This window comes from Gavialis gangeticus, unplaced genomic scaffold (genome assembly GCF_001723915.1).
Source record: "Gavialis gangeticus isolate Ggan-Ray unplaced genomic scaffold, GavGan_comp1, whole genome shotgun sequence".
Taxonomy (NCBI): Eukaryota; Metazoa; Chordata; order Crocodylia; family Gavialidae; genus Gavialis; species Gavialis gangeticus.
The window spans coordinates 29242955-29262937 of NW_017728995.1; the positions used below are offsets into that span (position 1 = coordinate 29242955).

General features: G+C 49.4%; 1 protein-coding gene across 1 annotated transcript in view; it reads right to left on the reverse strand.

Moving 5' to 3' along the window:
- Positions 1-3739: 3739 nt before the first annotated feature.
- Positions 3740-19983, reverse strand: part of EIF2B5 (eukaryotic translation initiation factor 2B subunit epsilon) — a 29578-nt gene continuing 13334 nt past the window's right edge. Inside the window, exons 7-16 of the mRNA XM_019503403.1 lie at positions 19325-19637; positions 18489-18634; positions 18010-18148; positions 17203-17304; positions 15701-15808; positions 15100-15190; positions 14226-14349; positions 9241-9366; positions 7600-7710; positions 3740-5579 (exon numbers count right to left, since the gene is read on the reverse strand). Of these exons, the coding sequence (XP_019358948.1) occupies positions 5514-5579; positions 7600-7710; positions 9241-9366; positions 14226-14349; positions 15100-15190; positions 15701-15808; positions 17203-17304; positions 18010-18148; positions 18489-18634; positions 19325-19637 (1326 nt within the window). The 3' untranslated portion in view covers positions 3740-5513. The remainder of the gene's footprint in view (positions 5580-7599; positions 7711-9240; positions 9367-14225; positions 14350-15099; positions 15191-15700; positions 15809-17202; positions 17305-18009; positions 18149-18488; positions 18635-19324; positions 19638-19983) is intronic.

Genomic DNA, 19983 nt, shown 5'->3' on the forward strand with positions numbered 1-19983 from the left:
CCCCGCCCCGCCCCGCCCCGCCGCCACCGCCACGCGGCGACAAGGGCCTCCACCATCCTCCTCCGCCGGCAAGACGCGACGCGACGCGACGGTCCGCCACCTCCCGCGCAACACGAAGGTCACCCGCCACCAACACGGCGCCACGGTCCTCCACCCCCCGCGCAACACGAGGTAACAATCCCCCACCGCCGACACGCCAGGACAAGTTCCCCCGCTGGTATGATACATGACGATCCTGCACTGCCAACACAACGCAAAGATCCCCCACCTCTGCCACAACGCGAAGACCCCCACCACCGACACGAAGAGTGCGGCACGCGGCATCCTCGCCGAAGCCAGCGTTGCCGGCCTGCAGCCCGTGACCCTCAAGCTGGACACCATCTGCAAATGCCCACCGACTCCCACCACGAGTGCCAACAGCCGGAGATGTCGGGGCGGCCGGAGGAAACGCTACAAGGACGCGCTGAATAGCACTGCAACCTCAACTGAGCGGCCGCCCATGTCGAGGTAAAGCATCCTGCCCTTGAAGCAGAGAAGAAAGCAGAAGGAAAAGGAGAGAAATTGTGGCCTACAGACTACCCTCTCCGACAGAAAAGCCGGGCGCTCCTCCGGACAGGTCTGCCACTCAACGACTGAACTCTCGAAGTCGCCCATCAGCGAGCCACGGCAGTGACCATCCTTGAATCGAGGGGTTGCTGATGAGCAGGAGACATTTTCCTCCCATGGCTGGTCTTCCCTGCCCCGGCTTTTCCATGTCCACAGCACAGGCAGGGAAACTTCACTGCCCCATTGGAAGCCTTTTATCGCTAGCTAAAGAGAGCAAGTCTTTCATTGTGCCAGGCTTGCAGCAACATGCAGGCAGCAGGGCCTGCTGGAAGTTGGGTGCAAGGCAGGCAACGTGACAGCCACAGGCTTTTGGCTCGCCTCCATCCCTCCAATGCAGAAACGTGCAGTTCCTTGGAGATCTCAAAACGCCAGCGGTCTCCCTGTGCCTGAAGAAGGTACCCAAAAGCTTTCAAAGAACAGGCAGAGGGAGACTGCTGGTCTGAGACGTCCAAGGAGTGAAAGGAGCTAAAAAAGCATGACAGGATGTCAGTACGGGATTGTAATTCCCACCTATTTGCAATCTTGTACTGACATCCTGGCACACTTTTAGCTCCTTTCACTCCTTGGACATCTCAGACCAGCAGAGCCCCCCTGTGCCTGAAGAAGAGTGTTTGTGCCTGAAAGTTTGCAAAGAACTTCTTTCCAACAAAAGATCTAACATCCACCCAACAAACTTGGCCTGCCTGTGTCCTTAGACCAACACGGCTACAACCGAAAACGCTGAAACTTGCATCCTTGACCAAGACACAACAGCAGTGGCTTTTGAGTGCTTAAATACACTGAGCCAATGCACAGAGAGACTCAGCTGCCCGCAGAAGTCTTGCGGAGTCACTGAGATAGGAGCCAAAGAAACTGGCAGGAGAGGATTAGGCGAAGCAGCCCCATGCCACCGACTGGACAGTGGTTCTCACTCTTTTTAGACCCCTGACACCCCTCAGAAAATGCCAGTTTTTAGTTTTCACTTTTATTTTTTTTTGACTGTGGGAAAACAAAAGCGCAGTTTTTCTGTTGCTAAGAACTCAGAACGGGCACAAGAGGCCAGCGTGGTGTCAACACTGTGAATTCCTATCTGAAATCTCTGCGTTCATCCTGCGAAGGCAGGGCAGGGATGCGCCTTACAGACCAAACTGGAGATGCATAAGCTTGTGCGAGTCTGAGCTCAGACTCACGAACGCTTATGCCTCTCCGGTGTAGTTAGTCTATGAAGTGCATCTGTATCCTGCCTTTTGCCCGACTTCAGATGACCACGGTTCGCTACCTCTATTTTGTGAATCGTCTGCACACCTAACGCTAACATCGCATGGCACGCCGCCTTCCAAGGATCTCAGGGTACCCCGGTGCTGCAACACCCTGCTGGAGAATCGCTGCTGTAGCTTTGTACCTGCATTAAGAAGCGTTGCAGCACCACTGAGCACCATCGCTCCTGCCGTTACACTCAGCTATAGGCTCGGTTCAGGCATTTCAGATCATTTTAGCCCAGCTGACTTCCTGCCCCTTGGGCGGGGGGGCTGGACCCCATGATCTCGCAAGGTCCCTTCCAGCCCCGATGTCTACGAAATCTATGAAATGTTTAGCACAGCACAAAAACCTCAGCCCAGCCCCAGATGCGGTGAGGTGAATAGGCTTAGGCTCCAGCACTTAATTCTTTAAACGAAGCAGAGATGTCTCTCTAAAAGATACGTTGTCATTCAAGCAGAAATCATGGCCTGATGCAGGACCCAGCAGGTCAGTTCTGATCTGGTGTGAGACTAGATGACTGCACTGGCCCTTTTTGGCCTTAAAAAAAAAATCTCAGGGCTCTACCACTCACATTGCTCTTAAAAAAAAACCCCAGCACGTTTCACTGCATAGTCAAAGCTTCTTTCTCCAAAGCACTGTTTGCCTCCATCCAGCTCACTTCTGAATAAGCCATGCAAATCATTGGGCCCATCCTGCTCTTTGATGCCATCATCAACTCTCCATACACACAGAGATAGGTATCTATAGATGCACACATGTATGTCTATATACATCTAGACACACGCACGTTTATCTGCCATTTTAGAATGAGCAATTTTAACCCAACACAGCTCTGCCTTGGAGGATGTCAAATATGCTACTTGGTCTCTGTTCCGAGCAACGTAGCCAGAGATTACCACGGTGGGAGGGGGGGAACCCCACGCAGAAGAGACTCTGAGGGTAAGGACAAAGCTTCCTCACGTAGCGACATTCTTAGCCCTTTGAACCCTCTACCTTAGGTATGTGCCTGCAACTCTTGGGTCAGATGGTGGCTCGCAACACAGAGATTTTGGCCACTTGAGAGCAGAGACCTCAGGCTGTGGAATGCAGAACACACAGAAAGCAGAATTGTTTGTTTCTTGGCACAAAGAATCCAGAGGCTCCAGCCAAAACAAGCCAGTTACGGAATTACAGACGAAACCTTCTTTTTAACCTTCTTTACGCTGTAATAAAAAATCAAAAATACTCAAGATGTCTGGGGAGATTTTCAAATTCCTGAATCTCGCAGCTGGCTGGTAAACACTTTTGAAAGAGGGTTTGTTACCCACCTCTTCCCCAGCAGGGTATAGTGTAGGACATACTTTAATGCGCAGTATGGCAGGGAGGATCATGCTTTAGCCAGGTTTAAAGCACACCTTTTTAACTTGTTCTGAATAAACAGGAGCCTCACCCACTGCAGGAATCTGAAGTGCCAGAGTTTCAACTGGGTGAGTTCACTTGCGATTCCTAATGGTAATGCTGCTGGATAGGATTGAACACCTACCCCACGCCACAGAGCGCACTAATTTTATGCCTGTTATAAGCACAACTTTGGATTGTTTTGAAAAATAAAAGTGGAAACTGTCGATCCTCCTGGATCATGGTGTATGCATGAGGGCCACCCAGATCTTCGATGCTTATGCCTGGGCAGGAATTTTTTTGGAAGGGTGGAGGTTGCCCAGACCTTCCATCCTCCCTTTAGGCCACTGAGACAAAATCCAAAGACCTCCATGGCTGTAGTTGCATAAGTGTCTGGCAACTGAACCACAGGGGACTCCTGTGAAATAAGGTAGCCATGGGTTATTATGGAGAAGTCAGTGAGACCAGAGCAGAACTCATGGGTAATGCCACGCTCTGAGACATGTACTCAAACAGCTGATTGTTTATACCAGGATGGTTTTAATCGCTCCCTGAATTAAATATTGGCAGATACAGAAAGTTCAGATACCGACTATTTTCCCGACGCTTACAAGACTGGGTTCCACAGTGTGAGAAACCAAGGGCCTTCAGGCACAGTCCAGATACGGTGAGTGCTCAAAGATCACCCCTTCCCAGTGCTCGTGTGTAAGAGGCAGCATTCCCACCCTCCACCAGTGCCCCACCACAAAACCATGTGGCACCACTGACCCAGAACACATGCCAAGTGAGCAGGTCCAATCCATCTCCCCAAGGGATCTATTTAACACTCCTCTTCCTAAAGGAACAGTGGCAAGGTAAGCATGTTTGACATGATCTACGGACAATTGTAAGCAGATTCTCTGCTCCACTCTTGGTGGAGAACAAGGGAGGGAAGTAGCACAGCGACATGTACAGAAATGCTGCTCCTGAGTGCTCTATTGCTAGCATGGGAAGATGGTGCAGTAGAGGTGGGCTGAAAAAAAAGGCCGCCTTCATTCCTGCTGCACACCCAAGACTGACCTTGGGACTCCTAGGTTGGCAACCCTTTGAAGAACCTTTCATTCTTCTTCCCCCCAATAAATAAATAAATAAATAAAAAAAATCCCACTTGCTCTGAGAGTCTGTGGAACAAAAATCTTGTAGGGAGACTCAAAAACAGAAAAATACTACTTAAAAGGAAAGCCCTTTCCTCTCTTCATACTAGAACAGAGCTCAGGAGCCTGCTTTTCCCTTAAAGACTGGCTGGTGCTGTTGCTAACACTCAAAGCAGGGCACGTAACATCAACAAGTGAAAGGACTACTCAAAGCCCTGAGCAGCACGCTCAGCTGGTGCTGAACATCTCCATTCCCTTTCAAAAAAAAAAAAAAAAAGAGAGAAAAAAATAAAACCTTTCTTCTCTAAAGCACCATGTCTGCCAGCATCTAGAGGTCCAGGAAAGGCACGTCATATTGCTCCAAACAGCACTTCACTGGCTAAGTGCATATCTATGCAACCAACCCCCTGCAAGACAAGCAAGTGAGCATCTTCCCCTTTACGCACACAAAGTTACCGACACAAAAGATGATGCGTTGTGCCAAGACCACAGGACAAGTCCAAGTTAGATCCAGGTATGCCTCAAAGCCAGAGGTCCTCCTCCTCCTCCTCGAAAGACAGCCCGAGGGCTTCTTTCCAGGGTACCTTAGGCAAACTCAAACTAGGCCTTCTGTCGCCACAGGAGTTCCAGGTCACTAACGCTGCACTTTATGTGCCAACCTTGCCACTATCCCTCAGGAAGGGGATCTTCATACGTGAGCTCAAAGAATTCAGCGACTCTGAATGAATCTGGTCATAGGACCACATTTACACAAACCAGAAATAGTTCAAAATGACAGGGAATTTGTATGCATCTGTCTCTGTCACCCCACTTTAGGAGCAAGAGCCTCCCAATAGATAGCTTAATACACCACATATAGGCCCCAAGAAAGATCTTAGACATATGCATCTCCTATTTTCCCCCACTGGTTCTCACATCATGCTGTGACTATCCCATGTAAGGTGCCATTTGGGAGGGAAGGGCTAGGAATAAATGTAATATAATACACAATGGGATTGTCAGTCAGTCACTTAGATTTCAGGCCCCACACCCACACACCATGCACTGGCATCAATCTTCCTTGGCCCACCCTGCCAGGCAAAGCCTGGCTGGTAAGAGGTCCCTCCCTCCCTCCTGAAAAGGCAGTGGGAGCGCCCCATCTCATGTCAGCCTGCTGCGTCAGTCTTGGTCGCCTTCAGACGACTCTTCTTCTGCCTCTTCCAGCCACTGGATAAACTTCTGAAGCTGCAGGGACAACAAAAGGCAATTATGTAAAATAAACCACTCAGCAGAGATACTTTAACAAGATGACTGCAGGGTCTCAGCTGTCAGACATGACCACAGTTCAGAGGGCGGGGGAGACTGGGAGCAGTGAAAACAGAGCAAACAAGCAGAAAGAGACAATTAAATCCAGATGCCATAGGAAACGGATCCTACTCAGATCCCAAAAGAGGCCTCTTTAGGGCCGTGGCACCCCCAGAACCCCACTGAAAAAAGCAAGGTTGGGGCCAAGCCTTGACCCCTCAAAAGCTAAAGAGAAAGAAGCAATGACAGTTGCACCTAGTTTTCCAAAAGCCTCTTAAATAATCCCCAAGCTGTAGATTACCAGACAGACTGGAGGCAATGGGCAGAGTGGGTAGGCAGGGTCCTCATGCAGACTGGTCTGGGACCTCCAAGGGCAGGGCATGCTCAGCCAGGCAGGAACTAGCATCCAGGAGCACAACAGGCAAGCAGGGCCAGGGCCCAGATCACAGGGCAGTGACAGGGCCGATCCACTCCTCACAGGACAGATTGTGACTGGCCTGACGCAGGTGGGGGGCAAAGCAAACAAAGGTGGGGGGCCCCCGCTCCAACACAGGCACTCGCAGGCAATCACAGCACAGCGCAGCTGAAGGGTGGCATGGCTCCAATGGACCATGACCGAATTAGGCTGCCCCATGATGCTGGGCCACGCCACTCAGCACAGGTGCACATGGGCAGCCCCAGTACAACGTGGGTGCAGTGGCACAGCCCAGCAAGACAGGCTAATCCGGGCGTGATCTGCTGAAGCCACGCTGCTCTGCAGCTATGCTGTACTGGGGTTGCCTGTGCACACCTGTGCTGGAGCAGATGCAGCAGGGGCCAGGTTATAGGTGTGCACTCCACCTCCCTCCTGGGTTGGGCTGGGCACAATCCATCATGCAGGGAGCAGATCACAACTCGGCTCCGGCCTTGGCCCCACGTTGTCACCACCCTGTTATTCAGGCCCCAGCCACCTGTCCTGCTTCCCGTCCAGCCGTGGCCCCATCCCACACACCTGGTTGAGCATGCCCTGCCTGCGGGGGTCCTAGGCCAGTCTCCACAGAGACCCTGCCCACCCACTCCATCTGGCACCCCCAACAATGGGTGCAGGGCAAACTGGTCAGGGTGGCCAGGCAACAGGGCTGAGTCTAGTGGCAGTGGTGACATTGGTAGAAGCTACTAGAAAAAACCACCACAGCAGGGGCTGCCAGGAAGAGGCATCTGGCTACCACACTGCCCCAGCCCTGCTGCACACCTGGGACCAGCCATGTGCCACAGCCTGGGTGGCCCCCACAAACCTGGGTAAGCCTGAGCTGAGGGATCCACCCATGGGCTGGATACAACCCCTGGGTGAACTGGATCCAGCCCACAGGTCATATTTTGCCAGCCCCTGGGTTAGACGAACACTGGGCTTGGATGGTCTAGGCATGGATGGTCCTACATGGAACAGGGGGTTGGATTTGATCCAACCCCCTGAGGCTCCTTCAAGCCCTATTTTTCTGTGACTCAATGACAAAGAAAGCATTGATGTTTCTGGCAATCGCAAGCCAGTTATGAAATGACTATTCTGAAACCAACCATTCAGCACTGCAAGTGCTCAGAGATGGGGATGCCAAGAGATTGGCTAGCCAGGTAGAAAGGTTTCATGCAGAAGGCAATACTGCCTTTGCCCACAGCCCATCTGAAATAGTTGTCTAGCTTAGAGAGGCTTCTCAAAGTTCAAAGTATATGGTGTGATCCCAGCACTCGGTTCCTGCAAAACCTGCTAAAAAACCTGTCTCCCCCTGCTACCTCCATTCTTTATTCAATCACAGTCCAGTTACAGAAGGGAAAAAAAACAGTCATGTAGCTTCTTCTCTATGTAAAGGCCCTATGTATTTCATTGATCCAATGTACCATGATCACTACTCCAGAAAAAAGCAGTCAGTGATCTCTCAAGGGCCACGCAAGGCCGCTAGTGAATCCTCCACTACTACAGACTTACCCGCTGGTTTCTGCGAAGCTGCCTGCCCTTATCAGATGTGTCCCGCCGAGAAAACCAATTGAGAATCATCTCTTCTTCCAGGATTTCCAGCTGGTAAAAGGCCATCAGCACCTGCAACCATCAGAGAACAGCCGCTGGGGGTTACAGAACAGGCAACTCTTCTGGGATTAGTACACTGAACAGACAAAGGCTTGTGAATTGTGACCTGTGTCTCCCAAACACAATCATGAGTAGGAGAGGATACAATGCATTTCCTTGTGGTTTTTATTGATTAAAATTAATGCATTTCTCACAAGCCAGGCTCCCAGCATCTGGCTGCTCTGGTGCACAAACCATTTGAGTCCGAGGTCCTCTCATGGTTTTCAACTCCAAAGGATGCAGGGAGAAGCATTTAGGTGTTGAGAGTCCCAAACCACCCTCCAGCCTCCAGTTCAGGAAGCCATCTCTTTCTCTTCTTTAAAGTGCACTGACAACCAGCACTGAAATGGATCTTACAGGGACCTCTCGTGTTTGCAGAGGCAGATGTATACAATTTTTGCAGCAGTGGCAGCAGGGAAAATTGCCAACGTGGTTCACCTGGCCCTATCTGTAGCAGCCACATCTGCAACTCATCCCTGTACAGTCTTTTCTAAAAGATGCCTTCTGGTGGGTGTCAAATGCAATTGATCATTTGTAGAATTAAGCTACTGCCTGATGCAGCAAGGAGGTGTCAGGCCAAATGCACACTTGCTTTCTGGTGCTTCATCACCACTTTATGCTCAAGTTGATAAGACACTTTGCAATGAGTCCCCCTGCGGCAGAATATTTTGGCTGTGTATGCCAGCTCCAATAATAAAGTGTCACTTCAACTCCTGGCCACAGGGGAAACCTAGGCCCCTAGAACAATGGATGTGTGCCAGACAATCACTGTAATTCAAGGACATTTTGGCTTACTGAGCTGAAGTCTTTTGGCTTTAGTCCATGCTTAGTTCTTGTGTTGGAGCAGGAGTTAAGAGTCCTCCTTACTGAGGAACTGAGGTGCAGGCAAGCTCACAGAAGAGCTGCGAAAGAGACAGGGCCTTGCAAAGTAATCATTTGTCAAATGATTTTGGACTGGGAGGGGGAAGTTTAAAAGTTATACAGCAGAAATAATCTGGTAATTGAAGGTGCGGGCGAGGGGAGAGGTGCATGTTTAATATTCTCCCAGGCTGAAACTGTGGAGAGGCCTACCAGCCACACACTTTATCCCTAGATTACATCAGGTTCGGCCTGCACAAGGGGTCCCACTCTATCCGTCTGCTCATTTTGTATCTTGAAGCAGGGCAAATTTCATGTGGCAGCTAAAAACTTCCTGGATTCTCCAAATTTGGGGGGAAAGGGGGCTTGATGCTTCAATGAAGCAAATCTTTATCTGTAAATGCTCCCGCCCATTCTGTAGCACCTCCGGTGAGTCAGACACTACCAGATAGCAGCTCCAGGTAGCATGTTGTTAGCCAGTACTGGTCCCCACCTATGCTCAGATATTCTTCTACATACCCCTCCCAGCAGAAACAAAGAACTCCCCTTCCTGATGGAAGACAAGCTGATAAACCCAACAAAGCCACAGTTGGTCACAGAGATGGTGGAAACACCAGTCCTCCCAGCTGCGAAGGGGAAACTTACTTTAGCCATCGAGGTGCAGAGGCCATCATGTTCCAAGAAGAACTCCTCAATGGCAGATAAGGCATCCAAATGATCTGACGCCCGCTTAATGTAGTTCTTAAACAAGGGGGTCCAGCTCTTCAACAGCTGCAGGAGGAAAGAAGGTTTCCTGGATTACAAGACTTTTCAGTACCAACATGCCTTGAGCCCAGTGGGGACAGAGACTTTATAAAAGAAGTTGACCTAGAGAAGAACATTTCTGGAAGCCATCTGCATAACATCCAGACCACTTGAGTCTCCGGCCCAACACCTGAGTAGGGCTAAGGGGACACCTGTACAGACAGGATACAGAACTACTAGGTGTCCCCAGACACATCAACTTCTGTCCCTGTTTGTGTGTGCGTAACCTGGCAGCTATGTCAGTGATGTGTTTTAATGTTATAATAAAGGAGATTAAAGGAGCCAGGCAGCTCAAAGGATGCCATTTTATAAGAGACAGCAGTAGGTCAATTAGACACATTGAGTCCACAACAGCACCTGGTATCAAAAAGGAGGTTCTGTTGGAAAGCAGCAAAAGCAACAATTATTCTTAATAGAACCAAATGTTAAAGGGAAGACTGTGCAGGGCATAAATCCCAGCTGAGCCAAAGGGAACATGGCAGGATGGCCTCCCTTTAGAACAAAAACACAGCAGCAGAAGTATCCAGAGACTCAGTCTTCATGTGTTCGAGTGCCTGCAAGGATAGTGGATCTGCCAAGAGAAAGGGGGAGCAGACATAACAGACAGGAAGCTGCCATGTTACCAGCTGATCTCAGTTTCTCCCTCCAAGGCTTATATTTAATTAAACCTTTAGTTTAAGGATTCAGGGCCGACTCTTCAAGCACTGTGCTTCTGGTGGAATCCCCAGCTGCTCTCACTGGTACACTGTCAAGAAGAGGAGACAGCACAAAGCAGCTTGCTGACCGCTGCGCATCTGGGAAGGGATGGCTCCAGGTAGCGTGGAAAGCACACACCCTGATCAAGATTTCCAAGAGCTTTCAAAGTGCCCAGCCAGAAAAGAACTCGATACAAAGCCTTCTGCTTAGCCTCACACGGATTGAGGGTGAGTAGCTCTCTTTAACATAGCAGACGGCCATGTCAGCGAGCTTTCCTTCTGCTTAAATGGGTCACTTTGACAACAGGCAAAGCAGTGGCTAAATATTTAAAGCATCTCAACCTCCTCCGTGTGCACCTACCCAGCGGTTCTCACTCTGCCCTGCTGCAGCCCTGGGATAGCAGCTGCCTCTGGGAACGAACACATCTGCCTGCTGAGAGGACAGAGGAGCCGGGACAATAGCAAAAGGGACCTCTCCGGAGTTTCAGGGCAAGCCCTTTCTCCTCCATGTCCTCTCTCAGCCAACACTACCATTGAGAGGTAGCGGCTTTGCCAGCTGGAGAGCTCTGAGGTCCTCAATGCCACGCACAGAAACCTGAAGTACCTTCCAAGACAGCTAGAGCTAAGAACACAGAGTGCGCCACACCAGCACCAGACAGCATCACAAATGGCTCCCAAGGGCACCACACTCCAGCTCCTCTTTATAATCCTTTTCCATCTTGGGCACATGCTGGATCTCTGTGGTTTCAAGCATCCAGTGCGGGAATGAGGGACAAGAATGCAAGTACAAAACAGGAGGATTTTACATATTTACCAATGACTGACTCGTAGCACATCAACAAAAATAGGGCACAAAGGTCCCAACACTGTGGCATTGCAAACAATAGTGCAGAGCTGTAAGCTGGAGTGTTTCAGGAGCTATTTTAACCCCTGGGCTACCTGTTTAATGCCAACACTCCTCCCCCATCTCCAGCAACAAGTCATTGCATTTTACCCTTCTATGTGATCTTTCCCCCTTAAATGCACTGCAGCAATTATTAAGCAGCTTCCATGTCGTGAATGGAACTGTTCTGGAGGATGAAAGATTTTTCCATGCGAGTCTGAATGTGGGAAAATACACTTCAGCCATACTGAGGAATTGCAATACTTTGGGTTTGCACAGACGCAAAAGAGAAAACAGGAACGTTCAAGACTTCTGCAACCAAAACTGGGTGAGATCCCTAAAGAGAAACACCACCCGGCAGAAAACCTGGCTAGAAAAAAGTCCACTGCAAGTTCCTGTCATGGGAGATTTCCATCAGTTCCTCTTACACTGGGTCCAGGCCCCACCGCTGCATCCACTGCACCCTGAACACGTGGGTTTGTTCCAGCTCTTCCTGTTTTCCAAAACCTAGTCCCTGCAGCTGGATCTGAATTTCACCCAGACTCAACCACAAGGTGCCACGACCATGCTTTAGGCATGTTGTTTTGCACAAGTGCGACTGAGATGTGACTTCAATCAGCAATCACCTTGGCATCATCCATGCTGACTCAACTTAGCTGCTTCCACTGAAAGTGAGGATCACCAACCAATCCCTGAATAAGCCTTCAGCTGCCGCTTTCCCTGCACAATGTTGTGAAAGAGAATGTCTCCTTCACAGAACTGGAGACATGCCTCCAGTGCTAGAACCCAGACAACAGACAGCTACCCCATCATACCAGACTCCCAAAAAGCCACTCTCCAAGTCTGCCATCCTCATCCACAACACAAGGTTATGTGACAAAAATGGTCTTCGATCTGTCCGCTGCATCAGGCCTTATAACACAAGCCAGATGTCAGAAGTTCAGGGAAGTAGGAGTTTTCCTGCAACTTTTCTATATTATAGACTCCAGTATGATTCACAAAGACACCAAACAAGATGCCTGATGGGTGCTTATGGCAACACTGCCAGTTCAAGTTACCCAGCCCTGCTGATTTCTCAAGGCTCTGTGTTTCCTCTGAGAAAGAGCCCTGACCATGTGCCTTACTTGCGGGTATTTGGTTTCAAAATGTCATAACTTTGAGGGCTTCATGCTCATGGAAGCCACTGCTTCAGAACACTGTGGTTTCAAGTCAAACTGTACATCATGACTATGGTATTTCCACAATTTTCCCCTTCTGAGCTGCTTTGGAAGAGCACTGCTATCCACCCTTTCACAACCAATCCCTCTTTCTCCACCATCTCTAAGACCTCACAGACCAAACAAAGCATGCAACACGGCTGTGTGAGGTTTGGCCACCTCCTGGCCATAAATGCCTTCACTTCGACCAAAACTGTTTTAATAGGGCTTGGAATTTCTTGCACAAGGCTGTCCTGGCGTAATTCTGGTACCAGCAAAGGTTCTAGCACTGTGCAGTTCACACACAAATTGTCTGGCCTGCATGAAGCTACTGGTAGTGAAGGGTTCTCTGATCACAACGTGGTAACTCTGAAGGAACACATCCTAGACAATGCATAGGCAGGTATTCCTCCGAGTCTGCTGCCTCTGTTTCCTTGGCCTTCTCCAGCTGTCTACATCCATCTGCTATCTCTTGTCCTATACCCAGACTGCAAGCTCCTTAGGGCAAGGACTTTCTATGTCTAGCATAATGGGATCTGGGTCCTTGACTGGGGTCCTCAGCACTGTTGCAGTACAGGGCATTCATCTTTACAAGGCTTGCTTGATACACTGTCTCATTTTAAGTGTACTGCTGACCACCCATAACACACCTCCTCCCTCCCCCAGGAGTCACAATTTCCAGTTTGGGAAACGCTACACTAAAATTTCTGCATGTGGGAAGGACTTGAATACATAACACTGTTCCTAAGATGCATACATGTGGGCTACTCTTTTCAAGGGAAGACTTGGACAAGCTGGCGACCCTGCTGGAAAATTGTTTCTGCATGTGATCACAGAAAACCTGCTTGCGACAGTACAAGTAATGTCTGTATTCAATACATTTGGGAAGGGTATATGCCAATATGAATACATGCAAAGCACCTCTGTACCTGCCTTGCAAAATTCCACTTGTCCCTGCGACATCATCAGTATACCCAGAAAATTAGTCCCTTTCGCCTAATTTTCATCGTGCAAGAGGCTGAAGAGTAGATTCGCTGCTTACACTGGAAAATGTTCCTGCCAATATGGCCATGGTGAAAAAAAGTTATACACAAAACATGCCCCCTCCACACATCTTACCTTTCATTCACTTTCTGGCTAAGAATATTGCATTCGCTTGTCCAGCATCTAGTACAACACAGCCCTGAACTGAGACCGGCATCACTGGGAACCACCTTGCTACAGGGGCAGCCTGTTTTGTTTTATTTTGCTTTTTTTCCTATATTCCTTTATTCCAAAAGGAGCTAAAGCCATGGGCTCAGCTCCTCCCCAACTCACCTACTTCTCTGCAGTAACCCTGTTCCAATGTTTCCCGCATGTCAGATATTCACTGCAAGATCCAGAAAATGGTGGAGCTGCCTCTTATTCCAGCTCAGCTCCCCTGTAACAGCAGCCTCCAGATAGTCAATTCTCTGTTACACTGCTTTACAGGAATGCTTACAGTCTGAAGTCTGCTCTAGCATTCACCCCAATTCATTTTCTCACTGGAGTATATTTTTGCCTGGGCCTCATAAAGAACACTGGTAAACAGAATAGGAGGTTCTCCAACCTGGAAAATTGTGCCTCGTGGGGAAGAACAAATGAGCATGAACCAAAGTGTTTAACTACTGCAGGTTTCCAACAAGAGGCATCTCAGAAACAGAACTAGGCTGCATTATGGCATCCACTTACAGAAGCATTAGGCATGTTGCTCTACACGCCAAGGAAGTTTTCTGTGCGTCTACAAGCCACATAACTCCCCCATTCTCCAAACCCGATGTAATAGGTGTCGAGTAGAAGTGAGTGTCCAACAAAAACCAAGTCATTTCCAAGCAGTAATCTACCCCCACACCTCTTTGAGATTCTTGTATGGTATGCAGCACAAGGGGAAGGGAGCACCCAGTTCTTGTTCCTACAACTTGTCAAATGTAAGTTGGCAGCAGGGAATGGGGCCTTCTCTTTCTAAAATCCCATGTATGCTGCACAATAATGGGAAACAGATGGAGAATCACAGGAGGGAGAAGGTGCACTCACAGGAAGTAACGACACGCAATAGTGTTGAGGATCCAGTTCTCCGTTCAGCTGCTGCAGTGGGAACTCCAAGACCACCTTACTGAGCACCTGCATCACCTCCTTTAGGCTGATGTTATAGGCATATCTGTAAGGAAGAGGGGACATCAAAAAGGAACCATAAGCCTGCAGCCTCTGGCACAATATTCCAACCACAGCAAGTCTTTGCCTGGCTGCTGTCTGAAGTCTCTCCCTCTAATGCAGAGCACACTCTTCTAAGAATAAAGCTGAATTTTAAACTTCCCTGTCTTGGCCCCAAGTCCTTTCTAAACCCAATCACACAGTCAGAAGTATGCTCAAATTGCAACGGGTCTCATTAAATGCCCCGCTCCTAAAGACCTGGCTTCAAAGTGTAATGTGCTGCTTTGCCAGGGACAGCAAGCTCACTTTGACTGTGTCCTGAGGGAAGAAAGGAAACACTCATATTTAACCAGCAGTGGGTAAAAGACACTATTAGATCCCATTCTTTAACTCTTGCCTATTTGACTGCTGTGTAAGCAGAGTGGAAATGCCACATCAAATGTGGAAGTCTTGGCTCTGGACTTGTTGATTAAATATTGCACTGTAAGAGTGGTAGCTCCTTGCCTAAATTAATACAGGCCTTGCCTACAGATGTCCAAGAGCTATTTAATCCCTTGCCTTGGGACTCAGGACACTTAAATGGTACAGAGGTTACAGAGTTGGGCACACATTGCATCGTCACTGGTCAGTTATCCTCCTAGACTGCCATGCCCACGGTCACTGACATTGTTTCCCTTTTTCTTTTTTCCCAAAGCCCCATGTGTCAGGCTTATTGGGTGTAATACGTGGGAACTGCAGTTCCAAGGGAGGCACTTACTTCAGAGAGTTTATTTCCAGGACCAGGTTGTCACAGGAAATGTTCTCCTCCTTGCCCCTCTGCAGGGTGCCCAAAACTTCATTCTGGAACACTGGAACCAAACAAGGAGAGGCCATTAGAGGAGAGGTGGGAGCCCAGCACCCAACTCCTCCCATGACAGAGAACACCACCCCCTTGCCAGGTGCAGGGATAAGCCGACTAGAGGGCTGGCATTTGCCATGTGTAACCCAATGCAAGCCCATATTCACAATACCTATGAATAAATGCACCATGCATGGAAAAGAAGAGACAGAGTCCACCAATCCCCTTAGCCTCCCCTGGGAACCAGTGCAGGATTGCCCCCCGACATCTCTCTGTATTATCCCAGGGCTATGCCCAAATCTGTGTTAAATGCACTTGGACAAGGGGCTTCTACCATTCTCTGGTTCCACAGCCTAAGTAACATCAAAGACCCACGAAAAATAAAGCACATGAGAAACACTGAGCAGGAAGTATGAGACAATGCAACACAAGATGTTTTGAAGCACCCTTATCAGCATAAGGCTCACTCCAGTGGTTACAGGCTCAGGTCTCTCCCTGACCCCAGTCCTAGGTCTCTTACCTTTGATGTCATCCAGCTGAGGGGAAGCAGACCGACTGTCTGGCTGGTCGGAGTCCAAGCTTATATCACTGTCTGTCTCACTCTCTTCCCCCAAATTCAAGTGGGGGCCTGAGGAAGACCGAAAAAAAAAAGTCACCTTTAAGAGGCAGCCCTGGGAGTAAGGGAGCTGCAGTCACTCAACTGGTGGGGAAACAGGGGTACCGCAGGTGCCACCCTCCCACAGACAGCACTGAGGTATCTGCCTAGGGGATTTTCTACTTCTAGGCCCAGTCATTCCTAACCTAAATGGGAAAGTGGAGCCTGATGCCAAGGGAACTGTGCTTCTGTAAGCATCAGAGAAGGCAGCATGTGGCCAGGGTTACAGAGAAAGCATCTCAGTAAAACTGCTCACTCTCAGTCAGTGAACAACAACTCAGTCACTTGAGCTGGAAGTCTGGCAGGACAGATATAGCTTGAGCTGGGCTTTTCTAGGGAAAAGGACAATCAAAGTACACACCCCAAAGGGACAACAGGAAAACCTCAGTGACAGGCAACAGTACTGGACACTTAACAGGCTTCCTCCCTAACAGCTCAGACACAAGCTTGGAAGTCTGTTATTTTGATACAACAAGCCTGTGCAGGAACAGCAAGAGCTGGAACCATCATTTGGAGAGTGTAAGAGGAGTGATTCTGGTCCCTAAATGCTCAGAAGGCAGGTCTGTGCCACACAACACCATAACTATAGTCAGGACCCCATGGACTACACCACTTGGGCAGCCAGAGAATTTGCCACGGGATCCATCCACAATTGAGAATTGTGCTCCAGGATCTCAGCCTTCCCCTTTGAATAAAGTGCTTCTAGCCTTTTATGGCTGCGGATAAAATTTTTAAGCCAAAAAGCATCATCAAAGAAGCAACATCTGCCAGTCTGAAAATCACCTAGACCAAGTGCTACAGGCAAAAGTAAGAATCTCCTCATTTCAGCATGAGTCAATTGTCTAACCCAGAGGTTCCCAACCCCCTTAGACTCCAGGCCTACTCAGAAAATGCCTGCTCTTCACTTTCACTCGTTTCTTGGCTATATATATAAAGAAAATATGAGAGCAAATTTTCTGTGGCAAAGAACTTGGAAAGACCACGGCAGAGCAGGATGGTTTGGATGCTCTGCATTCCTTTTGGAAATCTCTGGGCTGATCTTGTGACTCAGGTATAGGTGCTTGCAAACCTAACAGTGCTAATGTTGTGTGGCACCCTTCAAGAGATCTCACAGCACCCTGGTTGAGAACCACTGGTCTAACCCAAGAGCATTCCCCTGGCCTTCCCCCCTCCTCCTAGCCCAGCTCTGTATCATGGAGTTTGCATCCCCTTCCTCAGGAAGCCATCCTTAGTTTAGCTGAGCACGCCAGCTTTTATCGTCTTGCATACAGACATCATTAATGCCCCCTCAGCAGCTATCCAACTGAAGGAGCACGTGCTTGTATAAGTCTCTCTATTCCCAGGTGCCTATATTAAACTTTCCTCACCCCACAAGCTCTGTCTCTGCTCTTCCTCATCCACTTCGTTCTCATTGGCCGCTCTCCAGAGATATCCTCTCCCTTCTGACCCAACCTCCAGCTTGTTGTAGCCTGAAAAGAGATGACAGTGTTTAAAGGGGAACATACAGGGATGGCCAGGAGACCCGAGATGGACTGCCCTCTTGTGGGAGAGTGAGGGCAGAGCCGAAGGGTCTGCACTATAGGTGATACACTCAGCAGGGCCTGGGTCGCCCACTGACATGCAAGGGCTGTAGCTCTTTGGCCCAGGTATGTGGGGAGACAACCACGCTATCTTTTCATCTTGGCCTACAAGCAGCACAATCCAACTTGCTTTACATGCCCTGACCCATGTTTAGAACCATATGCAAAGGGAGGCTGATAAGAGTCAATATCCCATGGGCCAAAAGGGATACGGTTCAGGCGCTCCCTAAGGTGCAGAGGAAGAAGGAAGACCAGGTATCAGCCTCTATCCTGAACTGAATGACTGGTTAAGCATTAGCCGTTCATTTGAGTTTTGGCATGGGCTCATATCCTAGGGTGAATGTACAACACTAGAGTCCCCAGTGCTTCATGCCAGAACTAAGAAGCTGAGTGCTGGGAAGGACAGTGATATCACATTATCCCCTAGGAAAAGGCTGCAGGGGAGCTGCAGTTACTCCACTAATACTATATACAAAGCTTAGCGTAAGACTTTCTGCCATCCTGGGGTGTGAGAGAGCTCAGAACATGGGCTGGGCCATACAGGGCAAAAATTCCACACGCGACAAGCCCCAAGAGTCCGTAAGAAACACAAACCTTTTAGCTTCACTTTGATCTCCTCCTTGTTCACCCCAGAATCATCACTGAACTCATCATCCTCATCCTCCTCCTCATCTGGGGGGTGCAGTGAGATCACTGTGCCCTCCGGGAGGGTGATGTCAGGACCCACCACCACCTGCAAGTGAAAAAGTTACACACTTATGTGAGGCACAGCAGCACAGCTCCCTCTGTTGTTATCCCCATCCCCTTCAATAGGCAGCAGTTACCTCAACACTGCTTACCCCTGAAACTCCTTTGGAACTAGTAGTGGTGTCTAGCACCAGATGAGCCAGACTCCTTACACAGGGGACAGGGTGGGAGAATTAATCCACAGCCCAACCAGAGGAAGACCTGGACCAGCCCTCATTCTGGGTGCTGGACTGATCTAGTTGATTCAGGCCCGTTCCAAGTTGCCCTGGTCCAGCCATTGTCCGAGGGTGAGTAGGTGGAGCTCTGCAAACATGAAAGCAGCTCACCTGGGAAGTGAGAACGCAGCGAGGCTTTAACTTAACGCTCTCCTTCACCTCAGCTTCATCACAGACGAGGGACTCCCGGATCTCCGCATCATTTGCTACATTGACCCTGTTCCAGATCAGTGCTCCATCCAGGATAACTCTGTCACCTGTTACACACAAGCACAGAAATGAAGATCAAGGAAGATCCCAGCTCCCAGCCTGTATTTCAGCACTGCGACAATGCTGAATGCATTGGAGAAGATCCAGACCATTTGCTCTAGAACTAAAAGGTGCCCTTGGGCAACGTAGAGAGCAGATGTGCTGGCTGAGCTGGTTGCAAGGCTCCACAGTCCTCTCTCGACCAGGGCAAGCAGAAGGAAAATGAATGGGCAGTCTGTCAATCCAGCTAGACTGCAGCACTAACAAGCCTCCCACTTGTGGGTAAAGTGAGAACAATGAAGCTTTATTCAAAATTGTGAAGCAAGGATGCTAGGAGCCTTGTGGGCGTGAGATCAGGATGTGGAGATTGTCCACCCCCAGGGCACCGATCTGAATGAGGCAGATCAGTTAAGGAGACATTACACACACAGTCCCTTGGCATCTGAAGCTGCTTCCTTCTCCCCAAGCAAGAAGTGCCTTCCCTCTCACACAGCTTGTTTCACCTGGCATTAGCTGGACCCCCAACACCCCAGGCCTGGATCCATTCTCTCCACCCAAAGAACAGAGCCTCCCCACGCTCCCTCCTCCCATGAATGCCAATCTGGCACCGTTCAGCAGAGCTGAATTCCCTTGAATCTCAATGGCAGCCTCAATTTGCCTGTGAGCTCACCCCCACACCTCCCATCTCTGGCACTTACCTATCTTGCAGTTCTGACCAACAATACTGTTGGTAATAGAGCAGTTGTTGCCAATGACTGTTCCCCAACCAATGAGGACGTTCTCATCCAGCACACTGTCATGACCCAGGCTCACGTCCCGCCCACGGTAGATGTTGTGCTTGGAATGGGTGTAGCTCTGTGCTGGGTCATCAGTGAAGTTTATCTCTGGAGTCAGAGGATAAACCCAGCGCCGGATGATATCAGAACACACAGCTTCATACATCTGCAGGTTGCATACATGGGCACCATACTCCTCGGGGGTCACATGCATGTGGATCTGGTTCCCCAGGACCTGGGAAACAGACAGAAGAATGGCAGGGGGCTAGGCTATTTGCAAAGAATTCTACTCCTTGTACAGAGCTCTATTCCTGGTCACCTGCCACACACCCATTCCCTCTACAAGCCACTCTTCTTCCTACTGTTTTTCCTCGCATGCAGTTCAGGCCCTCTGTCAGGTGCCTCACACTCTCCCCTAATAATCTTCAAGGACATCTAGGGCATTATCTGTGTTAAACTACAAGGCTCTGGTGATCTAGTTTTCATCCCAAATGTTCCTGATCTCCAGGCTCCCAAGTGTGTTATAAGGCAAGACTTGTTATCATCCTGAAGGCTTTCAGAAGGCATATCACTTAAACAGG